Source organism: Panthera tigris, chromosome C1 (genome assembly GCF_018350195.1).
Source record: "Panthera tigris isolate Pti1 chromosome C1, P.tigris_Pti1_mat1.1, whole genome shotgun sequence".
In the NCBI taxonomy this organism is placed as follows: domain Eukaryota; kingdom Metazoa; phylum Chordata; class Mammalia; order Carnivora; family Felidae; genus Panthera; species Panthera tigris.
The window spans coordinates 113,171,561-113,188,889 of record NC_056667.1 but is presented as its reverse complement, the minus strand read 5'-3'; the positions used below and the strand labels follow the sequence as shown (position 1 = coordinate 113,188,889).

General features: G+C 42.9%; 1 protein-coding gene across 1 annotated transcript in view; it reads left to right on the top strand.

Annotated features, from left to right (window-relative positions):
* The window catches only part of CNTNAP5 (contactin associated protein family member 5), a 799,405-nt gene that overhangs the window by 437,857 nt on the left and 344,219 nt on the right, over positions 1–17,329 (top strand). Inside the window, exon 9 of the mRNA XM_042994206.1 lies at positions 14,947–15,096. Coding sequence (XP_042850140.1) covers positions 14,947–15,096 — 150 coding nt within the window. The remainder of the gene's footprint in view (positions 1–14,946; positions 15,097–17,329) is intronic.

The following is a 17,329-nucleotide window of genomic DNA, read 5'->3' as shown; positions in this document are numbered from 1 at the left end:
AGAGATGTCTGGAACATTCATTTCTGTTTCCAGAGCTTCGTACAGGATGTGTGTGGCCTTTTGTTGAGGACATCCTTTCATTGTGAGTGATGTGGTTGTAGAATCAACAATCATTGTAGATGCCTTACAAGTCAGGCGTCGTGCCTGGGCCTTGTCATATGCCACAGGGCAAAACACACCCCTGAAAACTTATGAAGTGGTTATTATTTTACCAACATGGGTAGGAAGAAACTGGGAGCCAAAAAAATTAGTTCAAGTGACCAAGATGGTGTTTAACATCAGGTCTTTCCTTAGGATTCCCGAGTTCATGGTCTTTTTACGGGAACATCCATATTCATTTTATATTATCAAATGTTTAAGTAATTCAAATGTAAAACTCTACTTCAGATGAAAGATCTATAGACAAATGTTCAATAGGCTGTTATGGTAAATAGCTATTTAGTATTTAAAGTTAAGCATTTTATTTGGTCACCCTATTATTGGCAGATTCCTGGTTTAGATGAGATTGACACAAGATAATGAGTCCATCCTCTTTAAGACTTCTTACGTTTTATGGGGCACCTGGGTGGCTCAGTTGGTTAAGCAGGTGACTTCGGCTCAGGTCATGATCTCATAGTTCATGGGTTCAAGCCCCACATTGGACTCTCTGCTGGCAGCTCAGAGCCTGGAGCCTGCTTTGGATTCTGTGTCTCCCTCTCTCTCTGCCCTCCCCCACTTGCATTCTCTCTCTCTCTCTCTCTCTCTCTCTCTCTCTCTCAAAAATAAACATTAAAAAAAGAAGACTTGTATTTTAGCTATGTTTGCCTATATAATATTGTAATAGTGTAAAACAAATAATCCACATCTACATATCAACACACACATACTTCCAAGTATTCATTATGTATACATGGCATAAATGCTTAGTGCTGATTCCTTAGTAAGATTATCTAAGGACTAAGGGTAGTTAGTAGCAAGAGGTACTAATTAGAGTCTGTCTTCTCCCCAAGGCTTTGCCCTCTATTGTATAGCTTTTCCCATTCTGGTCACCTCAGTGCTCCAAACCCCACATGGAAGTCTTGGGGCTGCATTGATCCCTACCTTCAAGGGGTCCTTCTGCACAGTGAGACTTGCCATTTCTCCTTTCAGGAATCACAAGAGATATACAGGCAAATATTAAATAAATGAACAGACACCTGGATTTTCTACTTTGTTCATTTCAAACTCCCAGTTCTTTACCATGTGTCACAGTGACCACTCCATCTCTCAAGTCCACACCTGTTCATTGAGCAGTAGATACTATGTTCTATTTTTTTTTTCTTTGAGAAAAAGAAGGAGAGAGAACAAGGGGTGGGGGGAGGGGAGAGAGAGAGAGAGAGAGAGAGAGAGAGAATGAATCACAAGCAGGCTCCATGCTCAGCATGGAGCCTGGTGTAGGACTTGATCTCACAATCATGAGATCATGACCTGAGTCTAAATCAGGAGTTGTTTGCTTAACCATCTGAGCCACCTACGTGCCCCTATGTTCTATTTTTTAATGTAGGAAATAGATGCTGTTTTAAAGACTCTTAAACAGATGCTAAGAATCGAGATTGGTATTGTCCAAACTCATCTGAATTACTAAGAAAACAGGGAGTTATATAAAGGTAAAGAATGCCACCTGGTCTGTTTCTTTGGAGAATTAGGGAGGAGGATTTTGATTTTCACATGAAACATTAAATAATCTAAAGAAAAAGCTGGTACCATTGTAATTATTTTAATGTGATCTGAAATTTCAATCTTATTTGTAATTTTTGGATGGGAGAATGTTGGGGAATGAGAAGAGGAAGAAAGAGGCCATGGGGGCTTTAGTCATTAAAGTTTGAAATCTGTTTTTTTTTCCACTGTGGTGCTTCTCAAAATGTCAACTGCTCTCTGAAAAGTGAGTCTGGGCAAAGAGCTTGAACACAGACTTTAGAATTCAGGGCTCTAGTTTACCTGGGCTCTACAGTGATGCAGAATATGAGTAACTCTTATTCTGTTAGAACTCATTGTTCTGTTTTGTTAAAGGAGAGGCTTGGTCTAGAATTAGTAAAGCCTTTTCTAATCTTTTATATGAATTTCTGAAGAACAACAGATGTCAACCCTTTTCCTTATTATGAAATCATCAACCCAAGAGTCTTCTTTTGAAAATAGGGTAAATGGCCTTGATTAGGGATATGAAAGGCCAAGTCCCCAGTCAGAGGTGATGATTCTCCATTCCCAAAATTGTGATACATTTTGTGAGGTAAGAAAGGTGAACTTGACCTTTGTCATACAGTGATTTTTGTGAATTAGATGCTTGGGTTTCCCAGAAAGTTCATGCGTGTGACCCTCAGTGATGTGTATGTATAGAGTTAGGAGCCAAAGATCCCAATATGAGAAGTTGTTTTTTTTGGAAACTACCTTAAATCTAACTATAATAGTGTGTGTGTGTGTGTGTGTGTGTGTGTGTGTGTGTGTTCGTTAGGGGGCAATAAGAATGTACAGGCTCTTCAAACTGTGTTAACAGAGGAACACTTGTAGGTTCTAAAGCTATCACATGTGGAGAGAAAACAAGACAGAGACATGGCAAGGGTCTCTGAATAAGGCTTTCTCATAGTTGAATTTTTAAAAATGTATTTATTTATTCTGAGAAGGAGCAGAGAGAGAAGGAAAAAAAGAATCCCAAGTAGGCTCTGCACTGTCAACGTGCAGCCTGACTTGGGGCTCAAACTCACAAACTGTGAGGTCATGACCCGAGCCGAAATCAAGAGTCATGCACTTAACTGCCTGAGCCACCCAGGTGCCCTATAGTTGAGGGTTTTTATGGTTATGTCACTGAGAAAGTACAACAGGGACCAGTAAGGCCAAACCGTGTGAAGAGCACTTTTGCTTTTCCATTAGAGGAATAAACTATCCAGAGCTTTCCTTGGTGTCACTAGAGGTATTGAGCTCTCGGTGGAGTTTTTGGGATTACACAGTGAGTCTCGGCCATACTGAATGGAACCTGGGAAATGGAAGTGGAAGTCTCTAGACCTCAACCTAACAGCTGGGCATCACAGAATGATTGTAGCCTGGGAAGATGGAAAGTAAAAACCAGTACCCAGGCACAGAACAGAATTCTTGCACAAGAGGAGATACAACTAGCAAAGATCCACAAATCAACCAGATATCAAGGGGAATTTTTCAGTTGAGGCAAAGAGCATATTTTGAAGAGGCCCTCTCACCTCACCCCATTTAATCCCTAGGTAAAAGCAATTGTTTTCAACCATTCTGTAACTTTCATATTTCCATATAATGGCTTTGAATAGGAAGATTTCTAGAAAGAGCATTCCAAAAATACCAATTAAGCAATCCATTTTAATCAGCTATCCATTTTCCATACTTAGTAGACTTTTGGGACTGAAGATAAGGTGAAATTCTAGTGGCATAACCGAGGTCAACAGCTAGATGGGCATTTCTTTGATCGTTATTTAACATCGACTGTGTTTAAATTAAATAAGTCCTACAATTATGGTCAACACCACCCCACTTACCTTTTAGAATACATTTCAAATGGTTTCTCAAGAAACCTTGCCAAAGATGGCCAGATGCCCCATCACATAGTCTTCTAGCTCTCTCTGATGTAATATTTACCCGTGTGTGTGTGTGTGTGTGTGTGCATTATGACTAGTATAACAAAACACCATAGACTAGGTGACTTAGGAACTTATTTTTGCACAGTTCATAAGACCTTATATCTTTTTTCTTATAAGGACATCCATCATATTGGATATGGGCCTGGTCATATAACCTCATTTTTCCTCAGTTACCTCATTAAAGGTTCTCATCTCCAAATACAGACACATTCTCAGTTACTGGAAGTAAGGACCTCAGCCTGTGAATTTGGGAAAAACACCATTCAGTGCATAACAAGGTATCTCAATCATGTGTCTATTAATTGGTTATTGGTTGCTTCTCTGTCCACTAGAACATAAAGCTCCATGGGAACCAGAATACTGCCATGTCCATCACTATTTGCCCAAGGCGTAGTATAGCACCTTGCTTATCACAGGTTTTCAATAACTATTTGCCCAGTATATAAGCAACTGTCTAAATGAATAAACCAGTAAGGTTGACCTCCAAAACAATTTGGAGGGATATCATTTTAACAGTGAAAGGAGAGGTAATCGTACTTTTTTTTTTTTTTTAACAAATGTTCATGTTACCACAGTTATAAGCTGCCTACTGTGTCAAACCTGGGAATGAGCTACCCTCAGGGGAAGTGCTAATTAGACAAAGGCCAGTGGAGCTCCCAGAAGTGGAGAGATGGCTGGGAGAGCTGCATCATGCAGGATAGAAGTGCTCGCCCTGATTACTACTTGTGGCCAGATGGTTTTAGGCTACGACCCTGCAATTATCAGAGCTGCTCCCCAAATATCACCCCTTTTCATATATAGCTGTTTATATCTAGCCACCATCTGCACATCAAGTAAACATGATAACTTTGTGAACTTTGTCCTCTGCTTCAATTAAGTTGTCATTAATGCCTCTGTATTTGAGCTAAGATAATGTTGATGAGAGAATCCCATTAACAAGGGCAAAGACATAAATAGCCACAGGGCTGTGACTGTCACAACAAGCTGTCTGCCGGGCACAGAGTTCAAGTTTCCGAAGACAGAAAAGTGATGAGGTGTTCCAAGTTATGGGAAACTGAGAAATGCAATTGCCTGAGCTTCGAGATATCCTGCAAAGGTTGGGAATGTTTCCCAAAACAGTGATCTCTTGGACGTCTGCAGCTTTTTCTAGTCTGATTAATGACAGTGGGATCATTTTATTTCTTAACTGACTCTTCCTTCCTCACCATTCACTCAAAAGAGTAACTGAGGGAGCTAGGTTTTTATTATTACATCAGATATTACACTCTACTAGTCAATCCTGATCTCACTTCCTTTGCTCTTTCCTAGTTTCTGCTTTGATAATTCCCTCATATAATTTGCATTGCCTCCATTTAATTCAGGAAGGTTTTGAAGTTTCTACTCTCTGCTGGCACTGTATGTATGCTCAGACCTGAGGATTGGGGCATTGGCCACTGGGAGCCCATGGGTACAGTTGGAAGAGATGGTCTTGGGGCATTTGTGATGCAAGAGGATGTATGCTCAGGATAGTGGGGGATCATGGAGGACAGGAACCCAGATGAGTGAGAAGGGAAAGGTTTTCTAGGGGTAGGGGCAAGGACAGCTTGTTTTGAAGAATGGATAGAATTTGGCCAAACGAAGAGGGAAGGAAAGGATGTTCCAATCCAAGGAAAGAAGTAGGAGATCTAGGAGGCTAAGACTCCATGGCTGGCTCAGGATGACTGGGTCACCGAGGACAAAGGAGGACAGACAGAAGAGAAAGCAGATTCTGACAGAGACATCAGAGTTGGAGCTGTATCGTGAAGGCAATAGAGAAATTATCTGTCTCTGGAGTTGAGCTTGATTTTTACCATGTAGATTTTGGAGCTGAGCATTCAAGTCAATATCACAGAAACAAAGGCTTTACCATCAACCACAAGTATGTCACATTTCCTGCCTGACTCTAGTGGATGGCAGAACAGGATGTTTTCCTTGCATACCCTGACCAAGGAGGGTCTTCAGGATCCAGCTCACCTTGATGTATAAGCTGGGCTTTAACAACTAGGAAAGGTTTGACCTGTGATTTATGGCCCAGGCACCAGGGAAAGCCCTGCTACTGACACTTGGCAGTGGAGATTCAGCTGGTGAGATGCTCAATCAATCAGTGAGCATTTGGAGAGGGCAGAATGCTGTCCTGTTGATGCTGAGGGGGATACCAAAACAAGACTCAGACTCTGACCCCCAGGAACTCATCTCAGTGGGAGATGAGACTTACAGCTATGCATTAAGCATAATGCATGGTTCAACACAATAAATAATATGAACTAACTGCATAGATCAGATAGCAGATGTTATAGGGATTGAGATGGAGAAATCACTGTGTTGGTCTAGTCGAGGTAAACCTGCTTTGCTCATTTCTTGGTTTATTAACCTATTCACTCAATCATTCGGCACTTGTTATGTGCTCTGCACTGTGCTTGGTGCTTATGATAGAAAGTTAAAAAAAAAGAAGAATGCTTCCTTGTTCTTACAGTTGAGGAGAAGAAGCTCTAAGACAGATACTGGGGATTGGAAGGTAGGGAAATGGGCTTGGTTATTGAAAGCTGGGAGTGGAGGCACCGATTAGGTAATTGGATTCACGTAGAACATAATGAATGCACTAGCTTAGTTACAGTAGGGAGTTTGCATAGGAGTATTGGGAAATGGGATTGAGACGATAGATGGAAATTCGATTGTCAAGCTAAGCAGTTTGAGATTCATTCTCCAAGCTCCATGACCCACTGGAAGGACATGCTGTGGGGTACTCCTTAGACAGTTCAATGTAGCGGGCTGTCCAGCACCAGAAAGAAGTCGGAGGCTGGGGAAAGAGGGAGGTCGTCACAAAATTCCCCAGCTGTGGTGATAAATAATAGAATAATGGCTGAGGAAGGAATTGGAAGAAAAATATGAATTCAATCTACCATATAGGGAAGGGTTAATAAAATTTGATAATTGATGGATAAAATGTATCCAAGGAAAACAGAACTCAGGATCTAAATCATAGCATAGTGGTACTAATAATTGTAATATGCTCTTTTACGATGTGATTTACATTTTAAGACTGCTTTATTCAATTATTTATGTATTCCCTACTTTGTTCTCACAAAAAATTGAAGCTACCTTTGAACTATTAAGTTAACAGTGGACATGACAGGATGTGGGAAAATCAGCTGAATTGGGTTTTCTGGAGAAGATAAAGCCTAGAAACTTCCAAGTCAAGCTGGGTAATTCTGTCTCTATTTTACAGATGAGGAAGCAGGTGTCAAGGGATGAAGAAATCTGTCTTAATTCCTAGAAATTATAAGTGGCATGGCTTTGAGCAAGGGGTAACGGGCAAATAGAGGCATCAAGGAAATCTGTGACAAGTTATTTCCAGGGTTGGAAATAGAGTCATCAGGGATGTGCCTCTGGCCTGGGCTGAATCTCTGCATGCTGGCCTGTTGCTGTATCAGCTGATGCTTAGAGGTCCTGCGACAGCCATGATGTTCCAAAGGTTCTGTGTTCAAACCATCAGGAGAGACAGTGAAATAAGATGAAGTCTAAATGCAAATATCTATTAGGCATTTGAGGACAAGAGAAATACAGAAAGATAGGGTGGGGGTGAGAGAGAGCAGCAGGGCTCTGCAGGCTGAAAAATTAGTTAATGTGTCATTCTCAACCAAGGGAGATTCCCCACCCTTCCACCCCAGCCTCCCATTCTCCCAAACCTACCCAAGGGACTTTTGTCAATATCTGGAGATACTTGTGGTGCTGGGAGTAGGGGGGGCTGTTACTGGCATTTGGTGAGTCAGGGGTGCTGCTAAACGTCCTACATAAGGGGCGTATTACAGAATGCCCTACCCCCAACAAAGAATTATCCAGTCCAAATTATCCAGGGACAGTGTTAAAGAACTCTGCTTCTAGAAAAACCTTACTCTTCTTAAAAAAAAAAAAAAAAAAAAAAAAAAAAAGTTTAGGCCTTTTAGAATATTACTTAACTGCTCTGAGTCTCACTTCCATCAGATGTGAACTATCAGTCGCTATGAAGTTCTCATTACAAAAAGTATACAAAATGGCTTATTAAATGCTCCGTAAGATTACTTATCTGGAAAAATAGCATCGAAGTAATGGCGATTAGCTAGAATTCCACGTCCGATCTAAGTAGACGTTCTAAGAAACAGAAGTTGAAGTGTATTTTAATTCTTAGAAGCTAGAAGATCCACCAAAAGCCAGGACCAACGTTTGAACTCAGTATTGTCAAAACGGAAGTTTCCTTGTGCGAAGATGAGCTGGTCGGCCACTTTGGAGATGCTCTGGCTATAGAGTCACATATGACCCAGTGGTCAGACTCCAAGGTGCTCACTGCAAGAACTGAAAGCTTAGGTCTACACAGAGATTGGCACACATGTTCACAGAAACTTTATTTACAATACCCCTAAATGAAAACAACCCAGATGTCCATCAGCTAGTGAATGGAAAAATAAAATGTGAGATAGCCATACCATAGAGTATATAATTCAGCAATAGAAAAATATCCTGACACAAGCTACAACAAAGGATAACCTTGAAAATGTGTTAGATGACAGAAGCCAGTCATAAAAGGGAACCCGATGCACGAATTCATGTATAGGAAATGCCAAGGATGGGGAAATCCATTCAGACAGGAAGCAGAGTAGTAGGTGACTAGGGCTGGAGGTGAGGGGGGTGAGGAGATAGTGGAGGAAGTACCTATATGTTATAACATTTCTGTCGGGCGTTACAAGTGTTTTAAAATTAATTGTGATGGTTGCCTGACTGAATATACTAAAAAAATGACTTCTGCATTTTATTTTTTTCATTTTTTTAAATGTTTATTTATTTTTGAGAGGGCAAGGGGGTTGGAGGGCAGAGAGAGAGGGAGAGAGGGAATCCCGAGCAGACTCCTAACTGGTCAGCGTAGAGCCGAATGCAGGGCTCAGTCTCACAAACCCTGACATCATGACCTGAGCTGAAATCAGGAGTCAGACGTTGGACCGACTGAGCCCCCTGGGCACCTCTTGAATTGTGCATTTTAAATAAACGAATTGTATGGCATGTGAATTTTATCTCAATCAAGCTGTTCCAAAAATATGAATAAAGAAAAGCAAAGTTGAATTCAATGGCAGAAGATAGAACTTTGCAGAAGTAATTGGCCATCAGTTCCTGCAGCAGGAGCAGGGTTGGCCTAGGAGGGGTGGAGAGGGAGAGCAGGAGCTCAGCCTGGTTCTCCTGAACCCACCCCCCTCCCTTCAATTCTGACTCCACCTCTAGTAGCCACATGACCCTGGACAGCCTCTCTGGCTTTTCGTTTTAGCATCTGTAGCAGGAGGACCATGAAACTGGGCCTCCTGGACCATTGTGAGAATTAGGAATTACACATTTAAAATGCCTGGCACATCACAGGTATTCGGCACTGTTAATGTGCGTTACTAGCTGTTTTTACAATTGGCCCGTATTTCAAAAGTTCATTTGCAAGCAATGATGGAAACTGCCTTTTTTTTTCCTTCATGGAGAAAAACTGTTAAGTCTTAAGCAAGCACAGAGAAGTCTATCCAACCCTCTCTGTAAAGGAGCTCTTTTATTTATTTATTTATTTATTTATTTATTTATTTATTTATTATTTTTTATTTATTGTAAAGGAGCTTTTAGACAAGTGGCTTCAGCTGAATTCTGGGACCTGGGAGCAGTTGCTTTGTTAACAAGGAGGGCCAGAAGTGGAAAAGGATGAAAATGTTTCCTTTTCTTCTCAACTCAAACAGTTTGTTAGTCTTAAAAAATAATCATAAAAGTTGGATATTTTGTTTTTAGATACTTTGAAAATTCTGGTACTCTCTGTAAGGAAAAAAAAACAACAACACACTAATCATTCCATGTCATTCCAGTATTTTCTTTGTGGTAATTTTTGACAAAATGCATACCATAACCACATACGCTATTTAGCCTGAGTTTTCCACTTATCTGGATATCACTTGCATTCTTGGACATTATAATTTTTGATGACTACATTATATTCCGTGTTACTAAATATGCCATATTTGATTTAACTAACCCGCTATTGTTGGAAATACTGGTAGTTGTGAATTTTTGCTCTTAGAAATAATGGCCTCATAAACTCTCCTCCCCTTAAATCTTGGCTGTGATGCTTGTACTATTTCAGGATTAATTCTTCAGAAAAAAAATATGGGAAATGAGGTATGATATTTTTAGGGCTTTTTTTTTTTTTTGATGCCCTTTGGTATTTTGCCTTCCAGAAAGAAGGTACAAACTTACGTTGCCATCAGCAACATGAAATTGCCTGTTTCCCTCTTTCTACACTAACTATGTGTATTGGTTTTGTATCCGTTGCCTGTCTGGGAGGTGGCAAATATTATTTGACATCACTTTGAAGGTCAGAAAATTTATGTTTGTCATCATCCAACAATCTTTCCAGAACCCAAATCCCGCATTTTAAGCCTGGGCTCCTAAATCCTATGAATCATTAGGGGGCCACCCTAAAGTGGCCCTAATTACCCTGTTCTACCTCCAGGAGCATTTCCCCATCGAGGTGTTCCTGGCCTCAAAGGTGGTACTTTCTCATTCTCCCCTTTGAAAACTTTTCTTCTTTCAGACCTTTCCACCTCAGGGAGGTTTTGGGAGGAAAGCACTCTGACAGCATCGGTTTTACCCAATTTGTGAACAATTAATAGCACTTAAACCTGTACCTTTAAAAAAAGAATTCTTAGAAACGAAACCTTGGAGAACTTCTAGGGGTGTTATTTGGTTATAAAAATATATATTACATATATAGCCATTAACAGAATGAAGTGGGAAGGAGGGCCCAGCAGAAAGCAGATTTTTAGAAGGGAATATGTCACTTCGTTTGCCTTGGAATCTGTTCCCAACTCAGCTTCTCTAAAACCAGCCTTGTTTTTCCAGGCTTCTTTTCATCTTCCTCTTCTGAAACCTCAGATGGTGTAGTTTCCTAACCCAGGCTGCACAACCTTCCAAGGCCTGGGGCCACCCTGAAGCCTGCCTTAATTAACCCGGTGTGGAGCCCAGGGACCTGTCTTTTCAGAAGCTCCCTAGGTGCTGCCTTTTGTGTGGTCAGCCTCAGGAACCACTGTCCTCATAATTTTCCTCTGAAGAGTGAAGATTTCACACAGGGACTCGGGACCATGGAGGAAAAGATCAAAAAGATCAAACCAAAAGGAAAAGCAGACCAAAAAGGGAGGAAAAAAAAAAAAGAAGAAGAAAGAAAGAAAGGAAAAAAAAAAGACAAGCAACCATGCAAACCCTCATTAAGTGACAGTGTTGAAGAGAGCGATATGGATAGTGATGTGGGAAGGGGAGGGGACCAGGCAGCAGAACACAAAGGCCAGTGCTCTGGCCTTGCCATTCCCATGGGTCAGACCTCTTGTCTCAGGCCATTGTCATCTGTGAAATGACTAGAGGATGCATCTCTGATTAGGCAGGACACTCGGCACGCCTCCGTTCTCTTCTTACTGGAGCCCTGATGCTGAGCAGGGCGCTAGTCCCTGGTGGGGGGGGGCGCTATTTACATCCTCTAAGTTGGGTTAGTTACTGACGCCTCTTCCAGCTCAAACAGTCTATAGTTTGTCTGCAGATGCAGTCTCCTGTGTTATGCAAATGTATTTAAATCAGTATGCAAATGAGAATAAAAAGAAGTAAAGACCCACAGCTGGCCGTGCCCCCCAAATGCCCCTGCCGGAAGTCAAATGTTCATCACCAGGAAATGCGTGACACAGCCTCTACCTCATTAGCAGAGTCCCTGTGGTTAGGACCCAAACTCTGGCATTTGGGAGGAAGTACGGCCGCCAGGTTGAGCAGCCCCCAGGTTCACCCCAAGCAGATGTTCAGGGCCACAGCCAAGGCTGCCAGGAAGCTGGCTGGAAATGCAGGGGGGTCCCTTGCATCTGGCCTGTTGTGAGCAGATGGGACCCAGCTGCCTGGTGCAGTGCAGCTGGGCTCCCAACCTGGAGCTGTGCTGCTCCCTGGGCACCTTCTCCAACCCTATGAGGGCTCAGAGGCACACGCACTTCAGCAGCTATTCTGAGAAGCCCTGCAGACCTCTGCTGTGATTTTCAGTGCTTGCTTTCCAGCTGGTTTCTTAGGACCTGCTCCAGTAGGCTCTACCAAGTCTGATTTCTTTTACCTCCAGAAACAGCTTACTCTGTCCCTTGCTCTCCATTGTCACTGCTGCTACTTTGGCTGAGACCCTTATCATCTGGTCTTCTGGGGCTAGTGTAAGCAGTAGGCCCCACCCATTGTGCTCCCTGCTTTGACTCCCAGCGGTCCTCTGCCACCCCGTCTTTGCACAGTGGACCTCCAGCTAGGTCATTCCCATGCTGAAGACCCTTCATGGCCTCCCATTGTTCTAAAGCAGTGGTTTCCATTCCTGACAGCACGTTAGAATCACCCAGGGAGCTTTTAAAAAAATGCAGACGCAGGACACCTGGGTGGCTCAGTCTGTTGAGCGTCCAACTCTTGATTTCAGCTCCGATCATGATCTCAGGGTTCATGAGATCAAGCCCCACGGTGGGCTCTGTGCTGACAGCACAGAGCCTGCTTGGGATTCTCTCTCTCTCTCACTCTTTGTCTCCCTCCCTCTCTCTCTCTCTCTGTCTCCTCTCTCTGCCCCCTCCCCCCACTCTCTCTCCTTGTCTCAAAATAAATAAATAAACATTTCTTTTTTTTAAATGCAGATGCCTCGGGTCCTATCCCCAAAGGTTTTGATGGAATTGGCTTGAATAAAGCACTTTACACAATCATTTATCCAAGGAAATTGTGGAAACCCATTCCTTAGTTTTTCATGTCAGGTCCCTGGGTGAATGGATCCTTTCTCACTGGCTTTCTTCTTGTTCTCTCCCGCTTCTCATTGCAGACCCTGGCTTTTTTGTACAGGCTCTTTGACTCCTGGACTCTTGCTCTCTGAGTAGAGAACTCTTTGCACTTTTCAGAACTTCTCAAAACTGTCACCATCTCTGCTGTGAAGTCTTTCAGGGATCCTCCTATGCCATTAGTTAGGTTTTCTTTCTTCTCTGCTTCCATAGTACCACTCCACCCAAAACTGCATGCAGTGTTCTTATCTTGCCTTTTTTGTCTGTCCCACTACCCTGAACTCGAAGGACAGGATTCTTTTTTTTTTTTTTTTAATATTTATTTATTTTTGAGAAAGAGAGACAATGTGGGCAAGCTGGGGAGGAGCAGGAGAGAGGGAGACAGAAGACCTGAAGCAGGCTCCTCACTGACCATAGAGAGCCTGATGTGGGGCTTGAACTCACAAACCATGAGATCATCACCTGAGCTCAAGTTGGACGCTTAACCCACTGAGCCACCCAGGCGCCCCGCAGAGGACAGTATTGTAACACTCACTGCGTGCCTCTTCCATTTAACGGTAGCCTATAGACACCATGTGATATGTCTCTCCATCACATGGTGATGGGACTCTCCATACTTCACAAGCCAGGGACCATTTTATAGTTGCTCTTCTATCCATTTGTTTTAGCTAACATCATTGTCTGCTTATGACGCAACATGGACCGTTCTACATGCACTACCGTATTGACTACTGTATAATTATCACAACAGCCTAGAAGTCATTTCCCCCACGTTGCAGGGGAGAAAACTGAGGCAATAAGAGGAGGAAAACAACTCCGCACATAGCAAGACACAAGAAATGTCTACTGAGTGGAGACGTGTGACTGTGTGCTTTTGTCACAGACACATCTTTGTGACCAGACTGATGAATAAGACTGTGTTTCCTCGAGCAAGTACTGGGCACCAACAGAGTCTTATTAGCTGATAGATTTTTTTAGAAAGAAACTCCTCCCATCTTCATGACTAATTCCCAGTACAGTTTTCTTAGTAAGGTAGGCTGGCAGGGTAGTTATGCACCAAAGACATCTGAGGCAAAAGAACAAGATAGGAATTACCTTTTAAAAAAATTATCATTATTATTTAGAGAGAGAGAGAGAGAGAGAGAGAGAGAGAATGAGGGCACAAGTGGGGGAGGGGCAGAGGTGGAGAGAGAGAGAATCTTAAGCAGCCTCCACACTCAGCAGGGAGGCTAACACAGGGCTCGATCCCGTGACCCTGCGATCATGAACTGAGCTGAAATTGAGAGCTGGACCCTCAACCTACTGAGCGATCCAGGCACCCTTGAGAGAATTACCTTTTAATAAACACTCAGGATGCCTCCAACTGTCCTGGGACATTTCCTGCCTGATCTCAATGGATCCTCTTAACAAGGACACAGAGTAGGAATTATGATCTTTGCAGACAATAAAGCCAGACTTCAGGGAAGGTAGGAATAGCCAGTGTCACCTAATTAGTTAAGGAAAAATGTTGAGATTGAGCTAGTGTATTATGTGTCTCCAAAGGTAGACGGCCTTCGCCTGGCACATCACTAGAATCTGGCTTTCCTCATCTACTTTTCCCTTTAAAAATAGTTTATTTTTAATTAAAAATTTTTAACTTTATTTGTTTATTTTGAGGGAGAGAGGGTGTGCAAGCAGAGGAGGGGCAGAGAGGTAGAGAGAGGATTCCAAGCAGGCTCTGTGCTGCCAGCACAGAGCCCGACACAGGGCTCGAACACAGGGCTGATATCATGACCTGAGCTGAAACCAAAAGTCAGACACTGAACCTACTGTGCCACCCACATGCCCCTTACTAAAAAAGAAACATAAGGCATTTGCAGGAAAATGTGAGAAAAACAAATCACCTATAATCCTACCACACAGAGATAAAATCACCATGGGCATTTTTTTGTAAGTTTATATATTTTGAGAGACAGAGAGAGAGAGAGAATGAGCAGGGGAAGGGCAGAAAGAGAGAGGGAGAGAGAAGATCCCAAGCAGGCTCTGTGTTATCAGCACAGATCCTGACACAGGGCTCGAACTCACAAACCCTGAGACCCCGACCTGGGCGGAAATCAAGAGTCAGATGCTGAACCAACTGAGCCACCCAGGCATGGGCATTTTTAAGTTTTTCCTTTCAACCTTTTACTTTGCATTTATAGCAAGAGGTCAGTTCATTTGGCAACACCTGTAGTTGTAATATACAGACCAATTTGTGTTTTGCCCTTTTGTTTTGAACTCAAATGTATCAGACATTGTTTAGCCACTTTGAAAACAAAAAGAGAAGTGAAGTGGTAAAGAGAGGAGGGAAGGTGAGGCTTATGGGTCTGCTGGGGGTTTGGTTTAAGCAAAAGGAGACACGGGGAGGCTGCTGAGAGCACGCGTGGAGCACGGAGCTCAGCAGGTGAGGAGGATGAGCCCCGCTGGCTCCAGATCTCCCCAGTCAATCATCCCTACTGCCTTCCCTGTTTCTTTTGCAGGCAGCAGCTTGAATGATGGCTTGTGGCATTCAGTCAGCATCACCGCCAGAAGGGACCGCATCACTCTTACTCTGGATAATGATGCAGCATCCCCGGCCCAGGACACCACTCGTGTACAGATTTATTCTGGAAATAGCTACTACTTTGGAGGTAAGTTCCCCAGCTTTTGAAAAATAAAGGATGGAGGGAGAATGCAATGGACAATTATTTTGCTCTAATCATTCTTTTTTTTTTTTTTTTTTTTTTTTGGCAATTAGACCATTCACACATACACGCGCACGCGCACACACACACACACACACAGGTACCCAATCCCAAGCACAAAATAATGAGAAGCAAACTTTCTGACAGCTGTGCAGATATACACTATCTAGGTCAGTGCAGAGGGGAAAAAAAGAAAAAAAGAAAAACTTTAGCTATAAGAGCTGGTGTTATGTAACATGTCCAAAGGAGATTTTTGTAGCCATGCCAAGCTCCGTGATCACGTTGGGAAGGAGGAAGTCAGCTGAAAACTTGGAGGATGTGTACCAACAGTCAGCAGTACCTGCGAAAGGAGAAATCCAGATGGGAAGGCAGGGAAGGCACAGCCAGGATCCTCAGCCATATAGGCTACTCTGCCACTTTGCTGTCTGAATCCCCCGTCTGTTCGTTCCTTCCCGACATCCCTGGAAGCCATGCCCGTGGAGTAGGGCTCTAAAAATGGGGAAGGTCTAGACGTCCTGTGAACTTGTAGCTCCAGTGGAGCAGGCGATACAGGTCCAGCTGTCCCCATTTCCAGGTGAATCCTAGGAACATTCCCAATGACAAAGACACGGGGCATACTGGAATGGATGAAAACTACATGATGAGGAATTCACTGCCTTTTTATAGATGCATGTGCAGTTTTATTTAGTTTTTTTCCCCAAGTTATTTCTTTCATTAAAAATCTTAGTATCTATTTTTTTAGTCATGTGTTTGTATTATAGAAACAGTCTCTAGAGAGTAATGTCAAAGAGCCGTCTGACCTTGAGGAAGACCCTGATGGTCCCTGAACTTACTTATCTAGGACGTGGAGAAACAAAGCCAGACTGCTGGAGAACTTCAGCAGGGTCAGGGTTACATGCTTGCAAATAGACACACGGGCTGCACCTTTTGTAAACACGGGTGTGGGCTGGGCCTGTTCTCCGGTTGCTAATTCTTCGTCCATTAGGAAACTGAAGGGAAGTGTTTGTGTAAAATTACAAGTGCGGTCTCTCAAATAGACTTTGCAAATCACTTCTCTCATGGCACTGACACGTGGTTAAGTTTTGAAATCCAGAAGGGGCTTTGCATAAGTGCATTGTACATAACAAGGTATCCTGGAAGGGAAGCAGCATAGAGCAATACTGTTGTGGTTTGATTTTTTAAGACCCCACCAAAACCCTCTGTCCTTCACTCTAAATCCCCACGTCTGCAAGGACAACAGATTCCAACAAGAAAGGAGCTCTTCCAGTGCCTCTAAATGTCGTATGTATCTTACGCCATTTAATTCGTGCAGGAACTTTGTGAAGTAGGCGATTGTAGCCCCATTTCACAGACAGTAAGACTGGTGTTTGCTGAAATGAAATAACTTGTGTAAACGTTAGAATCAGGACCCACCCCCAGGTCTGTGTTCTCTGCAACCTGCTATGTTGGGACAGCAAAGGGATGCTAGCAAATGTAGCATAAAGGCAGCAGAAGGGTCTTGGGGACCCTAAGATACATTTCACAGACTGCATAATTCTTGCATCACATGCAGTGTCTCATCAACAAAGAGAGAAAAGCATTCTTGTATTTGTTTCTGAGGAAAATGATGTTCGATGATTACGGCATGCAGAATGCCTCAAAGACGAAATGTCTGGCTTCCCCCCAGTTAAGGGGGCGCTGGGTTTACAAGGCCGAGACTTATCTGTGATTTGAACGGCATTTAAGCAAGCGCCCCACACGTAGACCGTAAACTTAAGGGAGGTGAAAAATGAGCCTGAGCAATAATAGTCAACTTACATAAATTCTCTCTACAGTTTCAATTAGAACTTGTAGGAATCTCTCTTCGTTTTATGGTGTGCCTGTGAGCTGTTAAGCAGCTGCTGGGCATCAGCCCAGCAGTGACTGTCTATTAGAAATGGCTGAAATAATTCCCAATTATTTATGGGTTATTGCCATGTTTTCAAGCTTGCATTCCCATATGCTCTGAACCTATTAAAACCCATCGGGATGGAGCACAAGCGCTCATATACCTACATTGCCGTGTACCTGTCTTAATGAGAAGTGCCCTGATCGCAAGCTATGCTAAATCAGCGTAATGCAGTGTTTTTTTTTTAAGGAACACCCTTTAAAGAGGTACGGTGTTAACCTTTCAGTGTGCTATTACAGCCCTATAACTAGG